This window comes from Tachysurus fulvidraco, chromosome 7 (genome assembly GCF_022655615.1).
Source record: "Tachysurus fulvidraco isolate hzauxx_2018 chromosome 7, HZAU_PFXX_2.0, whole genome shotgun sequence".
Lineage (NCBI taxonomy): Eukaryota > Metazoa > Chordata > Actinopteri > Siluriformes > Bagridae > Tachysurus > Tachysurus fulvidraco.
This window is the reverse complement of record NC_062524.1, coordinates 12,996,401-13,016,531: the sequence shown is the minus strand read 5'-3', so window position 1 is coordinate 13,016,531 and position 20,131 is coordinate 12,996,401. Positions and strand designations below refer to the sequence as shown.

At 37.3% G+C, this 20,131-nt stretch overlaps 1 protein-coding gene across 1 annotated transcript; it reads left to right on the top strand.

Annotated features, from left to right (window-relative positions):
- Positions 1 to 475: 475 nt before the first annotated feature.
- eno2 (enolase 2) lies at positions 476 to 19,157 on the top strand. The gene is made up of 12 exons (XM_027154943.2): positions 476 to 624; positions 7,577 to 7,662; positions 7,815 to 7,910; positions 8,012 to 8,070; positions 8,628 to 8,697; positions 10,155 to 10,288; positions 10,502 to 10,724; positions 10,811 to 11,008; positions 11,353 to 11,554; positions 11,917 to 12,025; positions 15,731 to 15,789; positions 18,023 to 19,157. The coding sequence occupies exons 2-12, from the start codon at positions 7,578 to 7,580 to the stop codon at positions 18,090 to 18,092; spliced, it is 1,305 nt and encodes a 434-aa protein (XP_027010744.1). The 5' UTR covers positions 476 to 624; position 7,577; the 3' UTR covers positions 18,093 to 19,157.
- Positions 19,158 to 20,131: the final 974 nt, after the last annotated feature.

Here is a 20,131-nt window from a genome sequence, read left to right as displayed (position 1 = left end):
TACACATATAGTAAAGTAAAAATAATGTGATGCTTTAGTATAAATTTAATTTGTGATTCTACAATATTGATAAAATATTAAGTTAAGTACACAATTTTAATTATTCAGTTATGTGGTCAGCAGTTGTGAAAAAAAATTTGATGCTAGAGCTCTCTGTGGCTGTGTATCATGTTTTATTAGTCTATAATAATGCTCCAGTGAATTACTAGTCGCACCTGCACACTATGTCCTCCATCTACTTTTATTTTTAATCCCCAGGTTATATTGCAGCATTCTATCTTCCCCCATATTCCTTTCCTGTATCCCTTATTTCATCTCTTTATTTTCCTCCTCTCCTCTGTTTTTCAACAGCTTCCTCTGACTCATCCTTTCAACCCCTCCCTACTGTATCACACGTTGTCTCCCCTTTTTGTTTCTCTCTCTCTCTCTCTCTCTCTCTCTCTCTCTCTCTCTCTCTCTCTCTCTCTCTCTCTCTCTCTCTCTCACACACACACACACACACACACACACACACACACTCATTGGCTCATTCTTTCTCTATCTATCCATTTTTTTCTCAGCCTATCTCTTTGCTTAGGGTTTTCCGGCTTGCCTTTGGTGAGGTTGCAAACGCACAGACGGCAGGTAATAACACGATTGATTCATTTTCTTTCTTCATTTCTGCCTGGCTTGTCATCTTTTGCTTCATTTTCTACGGTCGGTATTGCATGTGTAAAGTGAGGAAGTAAGCAGGCAGTTGTGTGGAGGCTGAATGATGCACTGTGCAGTCTATGGAAACAGTGAAATTGTCATTTTTGTTCCTGTGTGTTTAAGACTTGTTCTTTTGCATTGACTTATCTGGAAGCCTGTGCATGCACATATGGAAATGAGAGAGGGAGTGATGCAGAACTAAGAGAATTAAGAAAAACAGGAGCGTATGTGTGCGCGCGCGCGTGAACTGGACAAGCAGTGCGTCCGTGTTGTAAAGACATGCCAATGTATGCGCACATCATGTGGGGCTTGGGGTGTGGGGTGGATGGATGTTCAGTCAAATTCTGTTCTCATTTCCTGTGAAAAATTCCTGAAGTGGAATCACCCCATTGCGCACTCCGCCCTGAGCATTAGGCGCCATTTGGGGTTCAGCCACTTAGGTTGCTCAAACTAAAGCACAAGGCTGTTTGATCTGAAGCAGTGTGTTTGTGATATATAGAATGTTATTGTCAGCCATTTTGGTTGCAGCATGAAGCTCATATAACCTCATCACATTTAGTCGGCTGTTGGACCTCAGAGTTATCTGATTATCAGAGTTATCTGATTATCTTTATTGAATGGAAATGTATTGCACTTTCGCAGTTCATGTCATGATTCCAAAGCTGTGGAACCCAATCCCAAAGCTGTTTGTGGCTCAGTGCTGCAGTTCCTCTCTGCACTATATGGCAGTCACCAGCCTGCAGTGTTGTAATGTAACGGAGTACAAATACTTCATTACTGTACTTAAGTAGAAATTTCACGTATCTGTACTTTACTTCGCTATTTAAATTTATGTCAACTTTCACTTTTACTCCACTACATTTCCTAAATAAAATGTATACTTTTACTCCGCTATATTTCCTCTAAGCATCTTCGTTACTCGTTACTACAAAATAAAATCAGAAGATAAGTAATACGGGAGGTTTGGCGAATCACTGCTCCTAGATTGCATTACGCACGTCCGCGCGCACTACGGAGAAGCACAGGCACGCGCAGAGCTGGAGGCATTTATCGATAACGTTAATCGCCTGAAAGCCGCAAATAAGGCAACCAAAAGCAGTGAAATGTCACTATTCTTATTACCGGAGTTGTAGCACAAAACAAAATATTAATGCAAACAATCCATTCAATACTAAACAAAAATAACATTTATTAATTTGATCTTTGTCTTGTGATTTTTTTTTTATTAATGACTGCATTCATTGGACACACTGTTCGAAGAGAATGCACACTTACATGAACTGATTTGATTCAAGACTGGCATCATTACATCATGCATAAAATTTTGGTGTCCACTTTTGATATTTAGTAATACAATAACTTTTGGCTTACTATGTAGTCATATAATATATAATATAAAACTCTTCTTGTTTTAAATTATCACTGTGGGCTAAAACCCCCTAAAGATGAAATCCTAGAGCCTCCCCTGCTCCTATGCCTACCGAAAATCCCTGAAATTTTACTTTTTACTTTTACTTCAAATACTTAAGTACATTAAATATCAGAAAATTACTTTCCATACTTAAGTACAGTATATATCAGATACTTTATGACTTTTACTTGAGTAATTTTCTAAAAGGTGACTTTCACTTCTACCAAAGTCTTTTTCTAGTACGATACTTATATTTTACTTTATTTTACTCAAGTATTGCTTTCTAGTACTTTATACAACACTGCCAGCCTGTGACATATGTTCTGCATTACTGTGAGAAGATAACACATTTAACACTCAACCACTCATTATGGTACACTGATCTGAGCTTATAACCATAATTATATATTCACTGTTAAAAAGCTGCTCTGTTTTAGAGTCTGAGAACCTTCTACACTTAAAACCTGCAGTGTTCTCCACACAATCTTCATGATACACCAGTCTAAAGTTTTTGAACGGCAGAGTTTCTTATGCATTATTTCAGTTTAATCACTTTTATTGCAACAGACCAAACAAAATTATACTTTATGATGTGATGTGATAGAAATATTCTGGCCTTTTGGCCTAGATTAGATCTAAATAGTACCAATACAGTTATACTGCTACTGATATATTCATTAGGATCCAAAAGTCTGAGGCCAGTCTCAAAATCTGGGATTTTTTGGGGATTTTTTGGGCAATATGGTGGGTTATAACAAAGAAAGTAAATAATGTTCTATATCTTAACGATTTTATATTAAAAATACTGCACAATATCTAGATCCCTATTTAAATTTGATATTGATTATACTAACTTCTTTGTCTGAAAGGTCAGATTTTTCTCATGTCCAATCTCTTCTGTTAAAGCTGTTAAAGCAGGTGATCAGACAACAATGATGGTTTTACACAAACTTTTGGAGTTCATACCAGCTGGAGTGAACACTGTCATTAAAGCAAAAAAACCTAATGAATAATAAAAAACATACTGAATAATAAGAAAATCTGAAATTCATCTAAATGTTTCAACAATTCTACTTTTCACTCAAGTTGATGCTAATAATATAATTTGTAATGAAATTTGTATTAAATTAGAAAAGAATGCACTGTACGTTTATGCACTTGGACACATTTTCTGGTGCTCATTGGGTGTTCCAGGTCTTTCTACATTTGTAGTAATGCTTGATGTCCATGGTTTGTATTTAGAATTTTCAAATATTAAATGACACCTTCTTCACCTTGGCCCAATCTCACAATAGAAATTTACTTCTGATTTTGTGATGCTTCCTCACTTTCTGTCAGGAAGTGTTTCAAAAGACAGCACTATTTGACCATGACAAAAATTCTGACTGAAAATGAAGTAACAGTGAAGTGTAACATTTTACAAATATCATTTGCAAATGATAATTGGACAGTAATTATATATGCTGTCTGTTTGTTTTTCCATTCTGGAAGTAGGTGGAGCAAATTCTTAAAAACTGAGACCAAACAAGCTGTGTTGAAAAGCTTGAATACATCAGCCCTATACAATGCTATACACAACAGGCAAGCATACCAACCCTGGACTGGATGGACTCAGTATGACATGAAAATGCTGGGCATTAATCAGCCAGTGCTGAAAGCATGTGATCTTGTTCTTAAAACATTGCATGGTGCTGCCACATTTTTTCTATCCTGCAGCATAATCCTCACCAGCCCTACTTGCACATTTTCTGGATGAGCGTGCTCCTTTTCTTGCCTTGTGCTTTATTATAAAATAAAAGTGGTACTCAGGCATGCTGTGACTAATGCTACTGATCCAACACCATATGTGTCTTCTGTGACTTCTGCCAACTCCCTTTTGTCCCTTGTTTTCCACTTTTTTCACTTTAATGCCCCAGCGAGATCTTCAGGTCATTGAACATCATGTAATGCATCCTTTTTTTTTTCTTTTTTTTTTTTTTACAATGGTAGCAATGATCTTATTTGACAGAAGAAAGAGCTTGTTGTTATGACCATATGGTGCTTGCTGCTCAAGCTACATAGGAGTCCTAAACCACTGTGGCTTATCTTTTATCTCACAGCACAGCAGGATGCCATGTTGGTATATTTAATGTGCTTGCAAAGCACATTCTTATTCTCTTGCATACTTATTATTATTATTATTATTATTATTATTATTATTATTATTATTATTATTAATGTGCATGCAAAGCACATTCTTATTCTCTTGCATACTTATTATTATTATTAATGTGCTTGCAAAGCACATTCTTATTCTCTTGCATACTTATTAATGTGCTTGCTAAAGCACATTCTTATTCTCTTGCATACTTTTTATTATTATTAATGTGCTTGCAAAGCACATTCTTATTCTTTTGCATACTTATTATTATTATTATTATTATTATTCCGGACACTTTTTCGGCGCAGCCTAGACCCATAAATGAGGTGTCAAATCGACTGGCTCATTGAGGAACATTGAGGTGTGCTATGGATTTTATAAGCGATCAGAATTCCCAGTATGGGGGTGTTTTTTCCCTATAGACTTGAATGGGGAATCTCTCTGTAGATGTGCTAACATCCAAAAGAGGGCAGCAGACACCAGTGAATCTTTAATTAAAGCTTTTTTTAAGCCTCCTAGGACAAGTGAGAGCCGAAAACAAAGGACGGAAGTGCTGTGTGTTTCGGTCAGAAACGCATTTTGGATTAAAGCGTTTTGGATTAAAAGGCTTACATATTCCAGTTCCTTAGACTCTTGGGGATTTTTTTTTTTTACAAGCATTTGTTTTGGAAAATAAAGTGAGAGCCGAAAACAAAGGACGGAAGTGGATTGTTGTTTACACATTTCGGTCAGAAACGCGTTTTGGATTAAAAGCCTTACATATTCCAGTTCCTTAGACTCTTGGGGATTTTTTACAAGCATTTGTTTTGGAAAATATTACCCCAGTGAAGAAAGGTAAGCGCCGCCTATTTCCGGTGACTATCAACTTGGATTAAATTAGTATGATGGCTATAAATCATATTATGCTTTGTGTGTGGGCTTAATAAAATCCCAAGAAGCTTTCAAACAATATAACATTTAACCGTGTATTTAATGCTTAAAACTCTTGGTGGCGTGCCTTGGACAGCACGGCGGTCACATATGTTGTTGTTTCTGCCATTTGTATAACTTTTTGTTGTTTTCAACTATCAGTGTAGTTTTTATAATTTTTTTATTTCACTTTAAACTAATGTCCTTTTAAGAGCAGCAACGGTTCTTTTAAGAGCCACCCATTAATTAAAATTCAGCGCAATTTTTCTTTGTCTCCGCACATTACATAATTATTTTTTAAACATATGACACGTATATCACACAGAATGATAAGAATGACTTTAATATAATAAATCTTGGGTACTGTTAGACTCACCATTCCTCATATTAGTGAATTAATACATAAAACCGCAAAGGCTTTCTTGTGTTCCTGAATGGATTAGGGGTAAGCAATTCGTTTAGTATGCAAGAGATTTGCGTTCGAATCCACCCTTGGACAGTTTTTTTTTCTAACACTTTATAATAAAGTTTCCTTAGTTGACATTAGTTACCACATTACTTAACATGAACTAATAATGAACTGCACTTCTACAGCATTTATTAATTTTGTTCATGTTAATTTCAACATTTACTAATACATTATTAACACCGTGTTAACATTACTTAATATACTGTGAACTAACATGAACAAAGAATAAACTTTATTTTAACAAAGATTACTACATAAAATAATTTATTGTTCATGGTTAGTAAATGTAAGTTAATACATTAGATTTGAACTAATGATCCTTATTGTAATGTGATTATATTTTTTCCCAGTAGTTAATATACTGTGAACTAACATGAACAAAGAATAAACTTTATTTTAACAAAGATTACTAAATACAATAATTTATTGCTCATGGTTAGTAAATGTTAGTTAATACATTACATTTGAACTAATGATCCTTATTGTAACGTGATTATATTTTTTCCCAGTAAAATGTCTGATTGATGCTTTAGTTCAAGATCTTCATGGCGCTTGTTTCAGGAAAAGATAAATTGATTTTCAGGTGTGCTCTTTTGTTGCAGGTGAGAAACTAGTCTGCAAATATAACCATAGTAACTGTGCAGCCATACCCTAGCAACCATGTAGTGCACCTTACGAACCATATTGCAATATAAAGAAGCCATATCTCAGTTACACAAAATAAAACACTCAGCATGATGAGGGGAACTGATGTCACGTGTAGCCCCGCCCGCAAAATAAGCGAAATCAAAAATTTTGCACAACATGGACATGTCATATATCAAAACACTCAGCACGATGAGGGGAACTGACATCACATGCAAGCACATTCACATTTTCTTTAGGAAATGTACCATTCTAGTTCTTCTTCTTCTTCTTCTTCTTCTTCCGGACACTTTTTCTGCGCGTAACTTGTCCCGCAGCTTTTGTCCTAGACCCATAAATGAGGTGTCAAATCGACCGGCTCATTGAGGAGAGGTGTGCTATGTATTTTATAAGTGATCCAACCAATGATGTTTGCACAGCGGACGAAAAAGCGGCAAAAAAAGTCCCATAGAAATGAATGGGAAATTCCTAAAATTCAAGCAAAATCAAAAAAATTTAGCACAACATGGACGTGTCATATATCAAAACACTCAGCAAGATCAGGGGAACTGACGTCACGTGTCGCCCCGCCCCCAAAATTAGCGAAATCAAAAATTTAGCACAACATGGACATGTGACATATCAGAACACTCAGCACGATGAGGGGAACTTGCCACGTGCAAGCACATTCACATTTTCTTTAGGAAATGTACCGTTCTAGTCTATATGTTAAAGTTCCCCAGTAGACTCCAGCTCCTGGCGTGTTGAAAAGATGCACTGAGTTGTTCTGACTTCCCCAGACCTCTCCTCTCTTCTTACATGGATTCTCAGAGGTGGCAACCGAATTTCCTCCCACATTTCCTTCCAATGTCTTGAAGCACATTTTATGCTCAGGCACTGCTCTCATGTCTCCTGGCACTGCTGTAGTTGTTTTATTCAAGTCATCAATGTAGGTTCTGATGATGGAATTGTTGAATGCCAGACTTGGTCATGGGTCGTCTACACTCTGCACTCTCAACACATTGGCTGATGTGACTAACATGATAATGGACACTGTGAAAACAGCACTGAAGTGGTGCATCCAGTGATAATCCCATTCTCTTTTCAGTGTTTTTTTGATCCAGACCACAATGTACAGTGACATTTCCTTTTCTTCAGACAGCTTTTTGGTTTTGAGCAACTATTAGAGAGATTTTAGTGTTTGTAACAATTTATCTAAAGATTTAATAATAAACATTTCTGAATTTAACTTATTACCTACTTAACACCTATTCATTTGTTAGATTAACACCTGTCATTTGTCTGTGTGTCCATATAATCTGTCTTTCTGTAGGATGTCCATTGTAAGCATGTTTGCCAGGGAGATCCTGGACTCTCGGGGAAACCCCACAGTTGAGGTGGACCTGAGGACTGAAAAAGGTGACTGTTAGTACTTCATAATATGATCTCAAATTCAAATTTCAACAACATGCTTTTCTCAGCATATTGGTGCTGTGGCATAATAACTCATCCATTTAGTCACTAATCCTTCCTCTTTCTCTCTATGTCTATCTTCCTCTTCCTCACTTAAGGATTGTTCAGGGCTGCTGTGCCTAGTGGAGCATCTACTGGCATTTATGAAGCTCTAGAACTCAGAGATGGAGACAAGAATCGCTTCAAGGGCAAAGGTAAGTTCAAGAAAAAGACCAAGCAAACCAACTAAAGTACTGGAAATGATTTCATTTATTGTATTTTTTACATCCATCCTTGGATCTTTATATTTTCTTAGGTGTACTGAAAGCTGTTGGCCACATCAATGACACTCTCGGACCTGCTCTCATTGAATCTGTGAGTGCATAATCATTCTGGGTCGGGGAATTAGATGACCTTGAAGAACAATTATCATGAGCGGACAGTGTCTGTGTTTTATAGCTGGATGAAACACAAGTGTTAAGTGTTTTAAATCTGGTTGTGCTATGAAGTGATCTAGAGAAGAGATACACAGTGTAGAAGAAGAAGCTAACAGTTACAGGGGGAATGTTAAATGGGAACCGAACCAAGACCTCCTGAGGGCAAGCTACTGTATTAAATCTAATACTAACAAGAGTTTTAATTTATAGTAATGTATGGTGCAAATATATAAACCTAAACAGATATTCTGTTAAATATACTTTAGGGTTTATTGCTAGACATATCTGAAAGTATATATATAGTGGAACCTAAAGGCAAGGATTTATATTTACAATGATATTTACTGTAGTTAGATCTTTGGTTCTGATTCGTGATGACTATGATTCATTTTCACAAGTGAGATCATCAAAGCTACTAAAATATTGCTGCAGAATAAAGACATTACAAATTCAATTTAATTTCGAATATTACTTTTTTTACGGTGTGATCTTCAGGGGATCAGTGTGGCGGAACAGGAGAAACTGGACAACATGATGATTGAGATGGATGGGACGGAGAATAAATGTGAGTCACTACCTCATGAACATGACAAGAAAAGAAAAATACAAAAGCTTTAAATGCTTTTTGGAGGGAGTCTAGTGTCAGCGCTAGTTACCATACTTATTAAATCCCCTGAGGTTTTGTGACACAGGAAATTGTTGGTGCTTTTTCATAACATGTTTTTTGTCTTAATGCCTCCATTTTAACTTCAAAAATAGAAAAAGACATGACTGTTTATAGCTGCTATAATGTGATAATATGTTTAGTGGATGTTTCCCCAGATTAAATGTAAAAGGATATTTCCTGATGAAACAGGTTTGAACATCTTATTTACAGTGAAGCAAAATCTTAATACTACAGTAACGCAGATTACAAAGATTAGACAACTTTAGACAATTGTGTGCATCAAGCTTTGTGGCAACAGTTTGGGGGAAAACACACATGAGTCCATATACTTACTGCCATTCATTGATGGCATAATTTACATTTACATTTACAGCATTTGGCAGACGCCCTTATCCGACGTACATAAGTGCTTAAATCTCTAGCATTGAATATATTAATGCTGGCTCACTAGGTTACATACTGATACTGTACCACGAGTTTAAAACATTTGTTCAAAGTTACAATGAAAAAGTTTTTTTTTTTTTTTTTTTTTTTTTTTTTTTTAAATGGCAAAAATTTCGAAAGAAGTGCTAACTGAAGTGTTTCCTGAATAAGTCTTCTTCCGCCGCTTGAAAATAGCCAGTGACTCAGCTGTTCGGACCTCTAGGGGAGGTTCATTCCACCACCTTGGTGCCAGAACAGAGAGGAGTCTTGTATTATACATGCCTCTTTCTCTGAGAGATGGTGGAACCAGTGGAGCAGTGCTGGTAGATCGGAGGGTGTGGGGTGCAGTGCGAGGAGTGATGAGGGCTTTTAGGTAAGAGAAAGCTGGTCCATTTTTGGCTTTGTAGGCCAGCATCAGTGTTTTGAATCTGATGCGTACAGCTACCGGAAGCCAGTGGAGGGATCGCAGCAGCGGGGTGGTATGCGAGAACTTTGGCAGGTTGAAAACAAGCCGGGCAGCTGCATTTTGGATCATTTGCAGAGGACGGATTGCATTCATAGGTTAACCTGCCAGCAGTGTGTTGCAGTAATCCAGTCTAGAAATGACAAGAGACTGAACATAATTCTGTAGCAAAAGAGGAAAAACTACTTTGGAATATGTTGTGATTTACTGGAAAAGAATCCACTTCCAAGTTGATGACCTTTACAGTACATCATGTTGGGTTAGATCACACCACTCGTCACTTTAAGTGATTTTTCTGTAAGCTCATGTTTAAAGAAAACACACTGCATACTATGACTGTGTACATAGCAAGTCACTCAGATTTATGTTGCTCTATATGTTATTTATATTTACATAATTACATCATGTGAAGTCGTGGAGTCATTCATTATCTGTGTAGAATAAGAGCAGAAGTTCTGTATCTCCACAGGTCAATTTGGTGCCAATGCAATTTTGGGGGTGTCCCTGGCTATTTGTAAAGCTGGAGCAGCAGAAAAAGAAACTCCTTTGTATCGCCATATTGCCGACCTGGCTGGAAACACAGAACTAGTGCTGCCAGTTCCTGTAAGATTTTACCTCATTATTCAGTTAAATCAATTATTCATTAAATCTGTTTATTTATGCAAGTAGGTAACTGTTTTCACTAAATAATTTGATGTCTGTAATCAATGTTGGACACACAGCACGTTATTACACTTGTTCTCTTTTACACGTGTTCACGCCTCTGCTACTTTTTATCAGTATTTGTGTACTTATAATTTTTTTCTTTGTTTTCAGGCCTTTAATGTGATAAATGGTGGATCCCATGCTGGAAATAAGCTGGCCATGCAGGAGTTTATGGTGCTTCCTGTTGGTGCAGAGTCATTTCGTGATGCTCTTCGCATTGGGGCTGAGCTCTATCAGACTCTGAGAGGCGTGATCAAGGAGAAGTACGGACAAGATGCCACTAATGTGGGTGATGAAGGTGGTTTTGCTCCAAATATCCTAGAGAACAGTGAAGGTTTGTTTTTATGTTGCTTTAACAAGCTATAAGAAACAACACATGAGTTTTAGCTGAATTTCTCTTTCGTCCTTTGTTCTTCTCAGCTCTTGAATTGATTAAAACCGCCATAGACAAGGCAGGTTTCACAGACAAGGTTGTTATTGGGATGGATGTAGCTGCCTCAGAGTTCTACCGTGATGGGAAGTATGACCTTGACTTTAAATCGCCTCCAGATCCTGAAAGAAACATCACTAGTGAGAAGCTCCTAGAGATCTATCAGAGTTTTGTCAATGACTTCCCAGGTACTGAAGAATTAACAAATGGAGTTTTAATATCTCATAATTTCTTTGCCAAATACAGTAGATTATCAGTTTGAATGGCATCAACATGTCTCTATTATTTTTAAACTTCTAGTATGTTAAATATCATGCTATTTAGTAGGTTTAATCATTTGAAAACTATTATATAACTATTTTGCACTTTTTTGTTTTCTAATGAATTAATACTCTACTAATTAGATTGCTACACATGGAATTTGAAATTTTTGCATTTAGGAGCATGATAAAACCACTCTTTTTTTATTATTTTTATTTATTTTATTTTCAGTAATATTTCCTAATATAACATTATTTTTTCCCATCAAAAGTGGTATCTATTGAGGACCCCTTTGATCAGGATGACTGGGCAGCATGGACACGGATGACTGGTTCAGTGGGGATCCAGATTGTGGGCGATGACTTAACGGTGACAAACCCAAAGAGGATAGAGAAAGCAGCAGAGGAACGTGCTTGCAACTGCTTGCTTCTGAAGGTCAACCAAATCGGCACCGTCACAGAGGCCATCCATGCGTAAGTCACAGCTTCCTGTCACATGATAGGACAGCTTCACAGCTTCACATCATAGACCAGACTGTAGGTTTGCTTCATTGAAAATAAATTTCTCACTATGGTGTGAAGTTGAGTCAGCTTTCTGTATTCTCTTCACTGAATAACTTCAGATAGGTTGGTTACTTGCATTTATTTTAGATAGACCAAATGCCATGGGATTGACTGAGTGATTGATTGACTCATTCATTCATTCATTCATTCATTCATTCATTCATTCATTCATTCTGCTTCACAAACTATTTTATTTTACATTATTTTACATATGAGTTCATAGGCATCTCCAATACTCTGTTTCCATCATTTTGTCTCTCTGTCTTTCTCAGGTGTAAGCTGGCCCAGGCCAATGGCTGGGGAGTGATGGTCAGCCATCGCTCTGGAGAGACAGAGGACACATTCATTGCAGATCTGGTTGTTGGGCTCTGCACTGGACAGGTACTGACCTTCTCTATGACAATTCTATGACTTTTAAATCTGACACCAGACTGTGTAGAACTACAATGTGAAATGTACACAGGAAACTGGTTTAAATGTGAAATCCTTGAGATAACAAACAGTAGTTTTAAAACTCTATGATATATCTGTCAAAAGAATATTTGATATTGGGGCTCCTGAGTGGTGCAACAGAAGAGCATTTTCCCATCTATGGCTGGAATTTATAGAAAACAATAGTGGAATTAGATTTCAAGGATGTTTTAAGCTTTTTCTGATTTTTTTCTGCAAGCTTTGTTTCTGTTTGAGTTTTGCCCTGTTATGTAACATGAGAATCAGTCGGAAAATATGCCATCGTATGAAAATGCACATGTTTGCCATCATCCTCATTGGTTCTGTGGTATGATGGGGCAAGCTGGCTAGTGGATGGGAGATGCCAGCTCATCAACCTGAAGATAAAATGGAGTAAAAAGGTGCAGTCTCCTGCCTGGTGTATGGCACATGTCACTGGCTCAGTGTGCTGGTGAGCACACCTCAGCAGGACCTGGCATAACGACATACCAGACTGTTAATTCAGTGTGGAATGTCCAGGATTGGGCATATGGTGTATATGATAATCATAGTGCAAGCTGAGGCTCTGTGACGCCTAGCTGCAATACAGAAAAAGGGAGAGCCAGATGGCACTAGTTATAACGTCACCATTAACAGCAGAACCAACCACTCACTCTCTCAATTTAAGTAGGTGTTTAAAGGTCATAAATGGTTCATGTATTCACTGTGATACAGTAAATATTAGGGGTGGGAGAAAACCAAACTATCGCGATTCTTTTTAAAACGGTCTTGAGATAGATTTGTTCAGCTCATAATCGATATATATTTAATTATTTTACTTTTCCAGAGAGGTGGCGGGAAGACGTTACCGCTTTTATTCCAACAGAGGGCAAAACGTATTTTGTTGTTGTCTGTATTAGACGAGGGGGGCACAGTGGCTTAGTGGTTAGCACGTTTGCCTCACACCTCCAGGGTTGGGGGTTCAATTTCCGCCTTGTGTGTGTGGAGTTTGCATGTCCTCCCCGTGCCTCGGGGGTTTCCTCCGGGTACTCCGGTTTCCTCCCCCGGTCTAAAAGACATGCATGGTAGGTTGATTGGCATCTCTGGAAAATTGTCCGTAGTGTGTGTGATTGCGTGAGTCAGTGAGAGTGTATGTGTGCCCTGCGATGGGTTGGCACTCCGTCCAGGGTGTATCCTGCCTTGATGCCCGATGACGCCGAGAAGTTCGGATAAGCGGTAGAGAATGAATGAATGAATGAATGAATGAATGAATGAATTAATGTATTAGACGACGTCGTATCCATTTTAAGCTGGCGCGAGTAAGCTAAACCATGGCAGAGGCATGGGAGCAAACCTCTTTGAGAATTGTTTCTGCACCTTCACGTTTTAAATCACAAGTGTGGAAACACTTTGGATTTTACACACTCTGACATACAGTGATAGCATATTGTGGCAATACAACCAACTTCAGTGCCCACCTTGCCAAACAACCTGCAGCATCTCAACAAACTAATTTACATTGAGTAAATTACCATGCACTTCGGAGAAGGCAAAACGCATCAGAGTCGATTGCTCTTTTTATCTGCAAAGACATTCGACCTTATCGCGTTGTGGAAAATGCAGGTTTTCGAAATATGCTCCATACTTTGGAGCCGAGGTACGTTATTCCATCGAGGAAGCTTTTCGCAGACACAGTCGTGCCTAAAACCTAAAGTAAAAAAAAAACGTTTAAGAAAAAACTCAACGAGTCGCACTTAGCTGTGATGCCTGGACATCGCGAGCTACAGAGTCCTATGTAACCCTGACAGCCCATAAATAAATAAATCTTTAAATAAATCTAGTTCAATTTTAAATAAATTGTTCCAGAGCTTTTTTATTTATTGTTATTTATTGGAACAGTTTAACAGCACTTTTATTTTATTTCAGACAGTATTGTTTTTAGTTATTTTGAAATAGAAGTAATAATCTCAGTTTATTATAACTGGTTGATTCTGCTATTGTGTCTCATAAAGTTTACTGGAATTCTTTTTTTTAAAAAAGGTTTTGGATTATTTAAGCATTTTAAACAAAGAAGTACACCAGTATGTTAGTGGCTTGAATATTTAATATTTATGATTCTGTTCTCTTTCTGGGTCTCTGTTTAAATGTTTCTGGGTCTCTGTTAAGAGACAAAGAGACTCTGAATTCAAGTAGATATTTCAAAGACTTTAGTCATATAATCTGTTTAATTTTTTTTTATAAATTCGAAATTATTCCATTATTTTTATGCGGTTTGGACCCCTTTTTAACATTTTACATACATGAAAGAAAGATTAAACTAGTGACGTTGCCTAGATATGCAGCAGAAGACAAACTATAATCAATGGTGATGCCGCTGTTAATTACTCCTGCTTGTTGAGCACTTGAACAGCCAACAGGATTTAACATATAATCAGGCAATTAGTGTGCTGCAGCTTTGTGACCAAGTAAGAAAACTTCTGGACATACAGGCGAAAGAGACTTTACAAAGACAGAGAGAGAGAGAGAGAGAGAGAGACAGAGACAGACAGACAGACAGACAGACAGACAGACAGACAGACAGACAGACAGACAGACAGACTTGACTTGACTTGACTTGACTGAATACAATGCCCCTGTGAAGAAAAAGCTCCAAGAAAACATGATGTGTTAAGAGAAATGTCTGCATTTTAGTTCACCCATGTTGTTTCATTGTGGTTGTGGTCAGAGCTCACGTTCTTCAGCTCCAATGGTAACACACCATGTCACTTCGCTTCATAGGCGTTATGTTCTGCACAGTGTTCACTTAGCTCCAGTGAAGGATACATGCACATCCTGTACAGCTCTGTGCAACACATGGAACATGTGGAAGAACATAAGGGTGTAATGGCCAGGGGTGCACATACTTTTTGACACATATATGTATGTTGTTCTTTTAGCTGCTCCCTGCCTGGGGTCACCACAGCAGATCATCTGTTACACAACCCTCCCATTTTTATCTGGGTTTGAGACTGGTACTGGTCCTACAGGCACTTCAAAACACTGAAAATCCTACACCTGTTCTTTTATTTTTTTATGGATATTAAGCTGCAGGTTATTTTCCCTTGCACGACAAGACAGAGATTCTGCAAGACAATCCTCTCCCACAATCCTCTGTACTCTCACACTGGCCAAGGAATTGTTGTGTAGGAAACTCGATATGTAAAGTGTGAAGAACAACAGGACCATTCCCAGAGGTGTCTCAATGATGCTCACTATACTGACACACATTACTACAGACTCACAATCTGTGTCTTGTTGGCCAGGTAGTCCATGACCCAGTTCACTGTATGGACATCAGCTTCCAGACGTTTTTTCCAAGTCAGTGTGTAGACTATAGTCTCAGACTTGTCCAGGTGTGAGAGAGATCATCTAAGTTCTCATTTACACAATCATATATGATTGGTGTATAAGGTTTATGTTTTGTTAGTGTCTTGCCCGGTAACTGTTGTGTGTCACTGTGTGTAACAATCAAAGCTAATGACTTGCAATGCACCTAAATGAACCAATCTGATGTAATTAATAATGCTATGTAAATCTAAGAAATAATTTAACCAATGTATAATGGTAGCATAGCTTTATATAAAAATAAAATGAACACTTTTTCCCTCTTCTTCTTAGATCAAGACTGGAGCTCCTTGCAGATCTGAACGTCTGGCCAAATACAATCAGTTGATGAGGTGAGAGCTCTGTGATATTCTTGCCAAGTCTGGGACTCAAGTACTTTTTCTTTAATAAGTATTAATAATGTGCCAATGTAGCCTCCTGGTGGTCCAGAGGCAGGATCCCACGCTCTTGTTGCCATGGCTCAGATTCCTGGGCAAGGCGCTAACCCAGCCACCTAAGAGTTAACTCTCAGTGCCGGGCTCAAGCTCAGATAAAATGGGAGGGTTGTGTAGTTAGTTTTACAGCAGAAGCTGCACAAAAAGAAACACAGTATGTCCATGGTAAATCATACACAGCTTTCACTGACCAATCTGTTTAATCAGGAAATACAACCTTGCTGCTTAATATATACACTTCCTTGTTTGAGTTTAAATATTAAGCTTGTAGTGTTAAGTCTGCTTTTTAAGTCATATGTTGAAGTTCACAGAGTTTGTACCCCAGTCACAAAAATGATCACAATTGGTCAGGGAAGACAGAAAAACATCAGTGCAACCAAATGAGTGTGTACAGAAAGTGTGTACAGAACAAGGCATAACTTCTCTTTCTATAGGCAAATCTGAAATATTAGTTGGTATGGTAGTTTGTTAGAGGTTTATAATGATTAACACCAAATACTGCTTTTCCAAACCAAAATCCATTTTTTATAAAAATGGATCACAGGCTTATTTGTTTGTTTGTTTTTCCCAGATCAAGACAGTGAATCTTTATGCCCTAATTTTCCTTAAGTAAATTGCACACACATACCCAGCTGTCAATTTAATGTAAAAAAATATGAAAACATTATCTATCTTGGCTGATCACCAATGAGAGCTGCAAAGCAACAGCGTAACTTGACAAACAAATTATTAATACTTGTTAGACTGAAGTTAGGAGTATAGATTGAAGTGGAAATATGGTTGTGGAGACTCTTTTGTAGTTTGTCCATAGTTTTAAATGAGATGACTATAAGTGGGTGAAGCTATAGGATTTTCCTGTGCACTTGCACAAAATACTTTAAAATACTCACATCTGAACTGATTAAATATTAACTCATATGTTCAGTGGCAGCACTTAAACAGAATGCTGATGTTAACAGTATCAGAAACACTGACAATAATGGACCAGAGCCTACAGACAACTCAACAAAGTCCTTTAGGAATCTAACTACAAGCTTGCTGTTTATGTCTTCTAATAAAATGGAATAAGTAAACCAAACCTTATAGTATACAGATATTAAACTTGGTCAGTAGCCCACTATCTACTTGCCCTGCCTGGCTGATGGTAGCTTCATGTGTAAACAATATGGCCACGACATGCTAATAAACACATGCAGGAGTTCAGTTTAATTCAACATCTGTGATTGGATGCATTAATTTGCAAGAAACCTGAAAGGTATGTTCAATATTTTGAGGATTTTTGCAAAGAATTGGTGTGGTTTCCATAGGGGGAGGAGTTAAATTTATATAACCGCCTAAATCGTATATTGCATCTGGGAGCTAATGGGTGAGCGATTTTTGTTAACTCAGCCTCTGCTGAGCATTTCACAGTGTTCAAACTTTCAGCATTATTTTAATTTATGAACTTTTTATGGTTCTGTATAATATGTAACTAAGAAATGGCCTCTTGGAGAAGCTACTGCTGAAGGGTTCTTCAATCTCAGACATTTATTTACTGAGATTATTTTATGATTAAATAGAGGCATTATTGGCCTCATGTATTAGTGCCATCTTTTGTAGAATAAACTTTTTCTCAATCACAATTTAAGGGTTTTTCTGTGTTCTGTTGAAAACAATATGTACATTAAAATGACACAGTTTTAATACATTTGTCTCATATTATAATGTGACCCAACAAACATATAGCTCCGTATATTTCCCCATATTGTGTAACCTGAGTAGGAGATCTGCTCCTACACTTTCCTTTGAAAGTGAATTCAGTAATTAATCTCAAGCAAAAATGGTGAATTTTAAACAGAATTCTCTACTGAGTTTCCAGCTTAGTTTTACCGTGTTGTGATTGTTCAGGGAACCAATATATTATGTTGGTGTTAGGTTTTTATTAGGAAATCAGTGGTATGGATATGAAGTGTATTATGCACAGTAATGTTTGCTGGGGTTTTTAAAGCAGTGGGTACATTTACTGACTGCATTATTAGAGATGCTTTTCTCAAATGCTACTTTAAATTACAGCTCTGTCATTTTAGTATGACTATTTCATTTCTTTATAAAATATTTAACAGATCTACTCTCTGTCTCACATTTTCCACAGGATTGAGGAAGAATTGGGTGATCAAGCTCGATTTGCTGGCCACAACTTCAGAAATCCCAGCGCTCTGTAAGATGTTCTGTGGCTCCAATCTCCACACATCAACCACCACCAGACAATATGCACTGACTAAGACGGACAGAGTACAGACAGAACAACAGACAGACGAGACATCACAAACTGTAACAACACACAAGGATAATTTTGCACTTGAACACCTACTGACAACAAAAATGTTATCTGACAGAAGCCCATGCACTGAACCAAGGGGACGACATGCACTTCATTTGAACTGGCCACAAACAACAGAGCTAATAATATGCATGTCTGAATGGCAGAACAATACAGACAAGTTTACACACAAGACAGGGGGACAGACACTGACAAAATTACTAGAGACAATTTACTGCGATGGAGTAAAAGGGAACTCTGTAATATTAAGTAAAATATTTAAAAGTAAAATATTTAAATTTATCTTGGTGCAACGGTTTAATGGAATTGAATGATCTTGTTTCTAATAATATAAATATTTACCTTGGGTATTGCTGAATGACCTTGTCTGAAGTGCAGTAAACTTAGCAAATATGAAGATGGACAGAAGCTGTAGGTGCATGAAGAGAAAGAAATTAAGAAAGAGACGAGCATGAAATAAAAAAAACAACAAAAAACAATTCAGGCTGCACTCTCCTGTCAAAGAGGTGGGCCGATGGGCATAAATACACAAATAAACACACACACACACACACACACACACACACACACAGAAACGCACGCACACACACATAATCTCTCTCTCACCCACTGCACTAACACTCAAACAGAAACACACACGCTTACATTTGTGGTGAAGTCTCTCAGCTTCGCACTCTAAGACTACTCTTCATCTCTTTCTGTGCTGTTCTCTTTATCCTCCTCCTGCGTTCCCTAATCCTTTACTTTCTCGATGTTTCATTGTCACCCCAGTGTCGTCCTTTCCTTCCAACTTTGCTATTATTGCAGACTTTGTCCACTATGCTTGAATTTCTTCTCTGTTTCTTGATGTGAAATCACTGTGGTCAAGGTAAAGAAGAAAAAGAGGGAATAAATAACATGCTTGCCATTAAATAATGTTATGAATTAAAAATTATGATTTACTCCCACCCCCACCGTGTGTTATTTGTTGTAGAACAACAGGAGACTAGTGTGTGTGTGTGTGTGTGTGTGTGTGTGTGTGTGTGTGTGTGTGTGTGTGTGTGTAAAAGAGAGAAGAGAGAGAGAGAGAGAGAGAGAGAGAGAGAGCGGGATTTCTATTAAAAAAAGGATTTTTTCAAAAAATTAAAAAATATTTGACAATTATCCAAAAAGAAAAATCCTTGTATCATGTTATTTAAATATTTAAATCAAACCACAAATATGCATGCAGGAACTATAAACATACCGTGCATTTCTCGCTGTCCATGTCTCTGCTCACCACAGTTGCACAGAAGGATTATTTGATGTATTATATTATTCCTGGCCGATTTTCCTCTCATGGAAGAGGCTTTTTCACCCACAGAACTTTTCTCATTTTTTACTCAACATTCTGTTAATCTTGAGACTGGAAATCCCAGGAGATCAGCAGTTTCTGAACAACTCAAACCAGCCCACCTGACAGTCTGCGAGGTATGAGACAGATCGGTTCACAAAGATCAGACTTTTCCTTGGGCTGATGTTTCATTTGAACAGTGTTTATGCCCTTGACCTGGATGACTTTATGTAATGTGCTGCTGCTACATGATTGGATGATCCTGTTAAAGTGGACAGTTAGTAAATATTTAGTATTATACTATTTTGGATTATGGTGTCAGTAAAAAATCTTTAGATTTGAAATTTTGAAAAATTGTTCTACTAACAAAGTGAGTTTAGAATAGAGTTTAGATTCAAAAATCTCTCAAATCTCCACAAGACCTGTGACATATTCTGCAAATTTGCTTCGTCCTTGTTAAATTGATGCAGTGAACCAGATGATTTTTAAATGCAAGGTAAAAGTATAAACTTTCCAAAATATCATTATTTTTGAAGACTTTTATTTAGTATTGTGTATCTGATCATTGCAAAGAATACACTTGATCTAGTTTATATTATCAAAGTAAA

What these genes read in the sequence shown, in the direction of transcription:
- eno2 (XM_027154943.2), top strand. Translation starts at nt 7,578, where the DNA reads ATGTCCATTGTAAGCATGTTTGCCAGGGAGATCCTGGACTCTCGGGGA. An exon ending in GGACCTGAGGACTGAAAAAG is followed by an intron (nt 7,663 to 7,814) that starts GTGACTGTTAGT and finishes TCCTCACTTAAG; the next exon opens with GATTGTTCAGGGCTGCTGTG. An exon ending in TTTTGTCAATGACTTCCCAG is followed by an intron (nt 11,009 to 11,352) that starts GTACTGAAGAAT and finishes TCCCATCAAAAG; the next exon opens with TGGTATCTATTGAGGACCCC.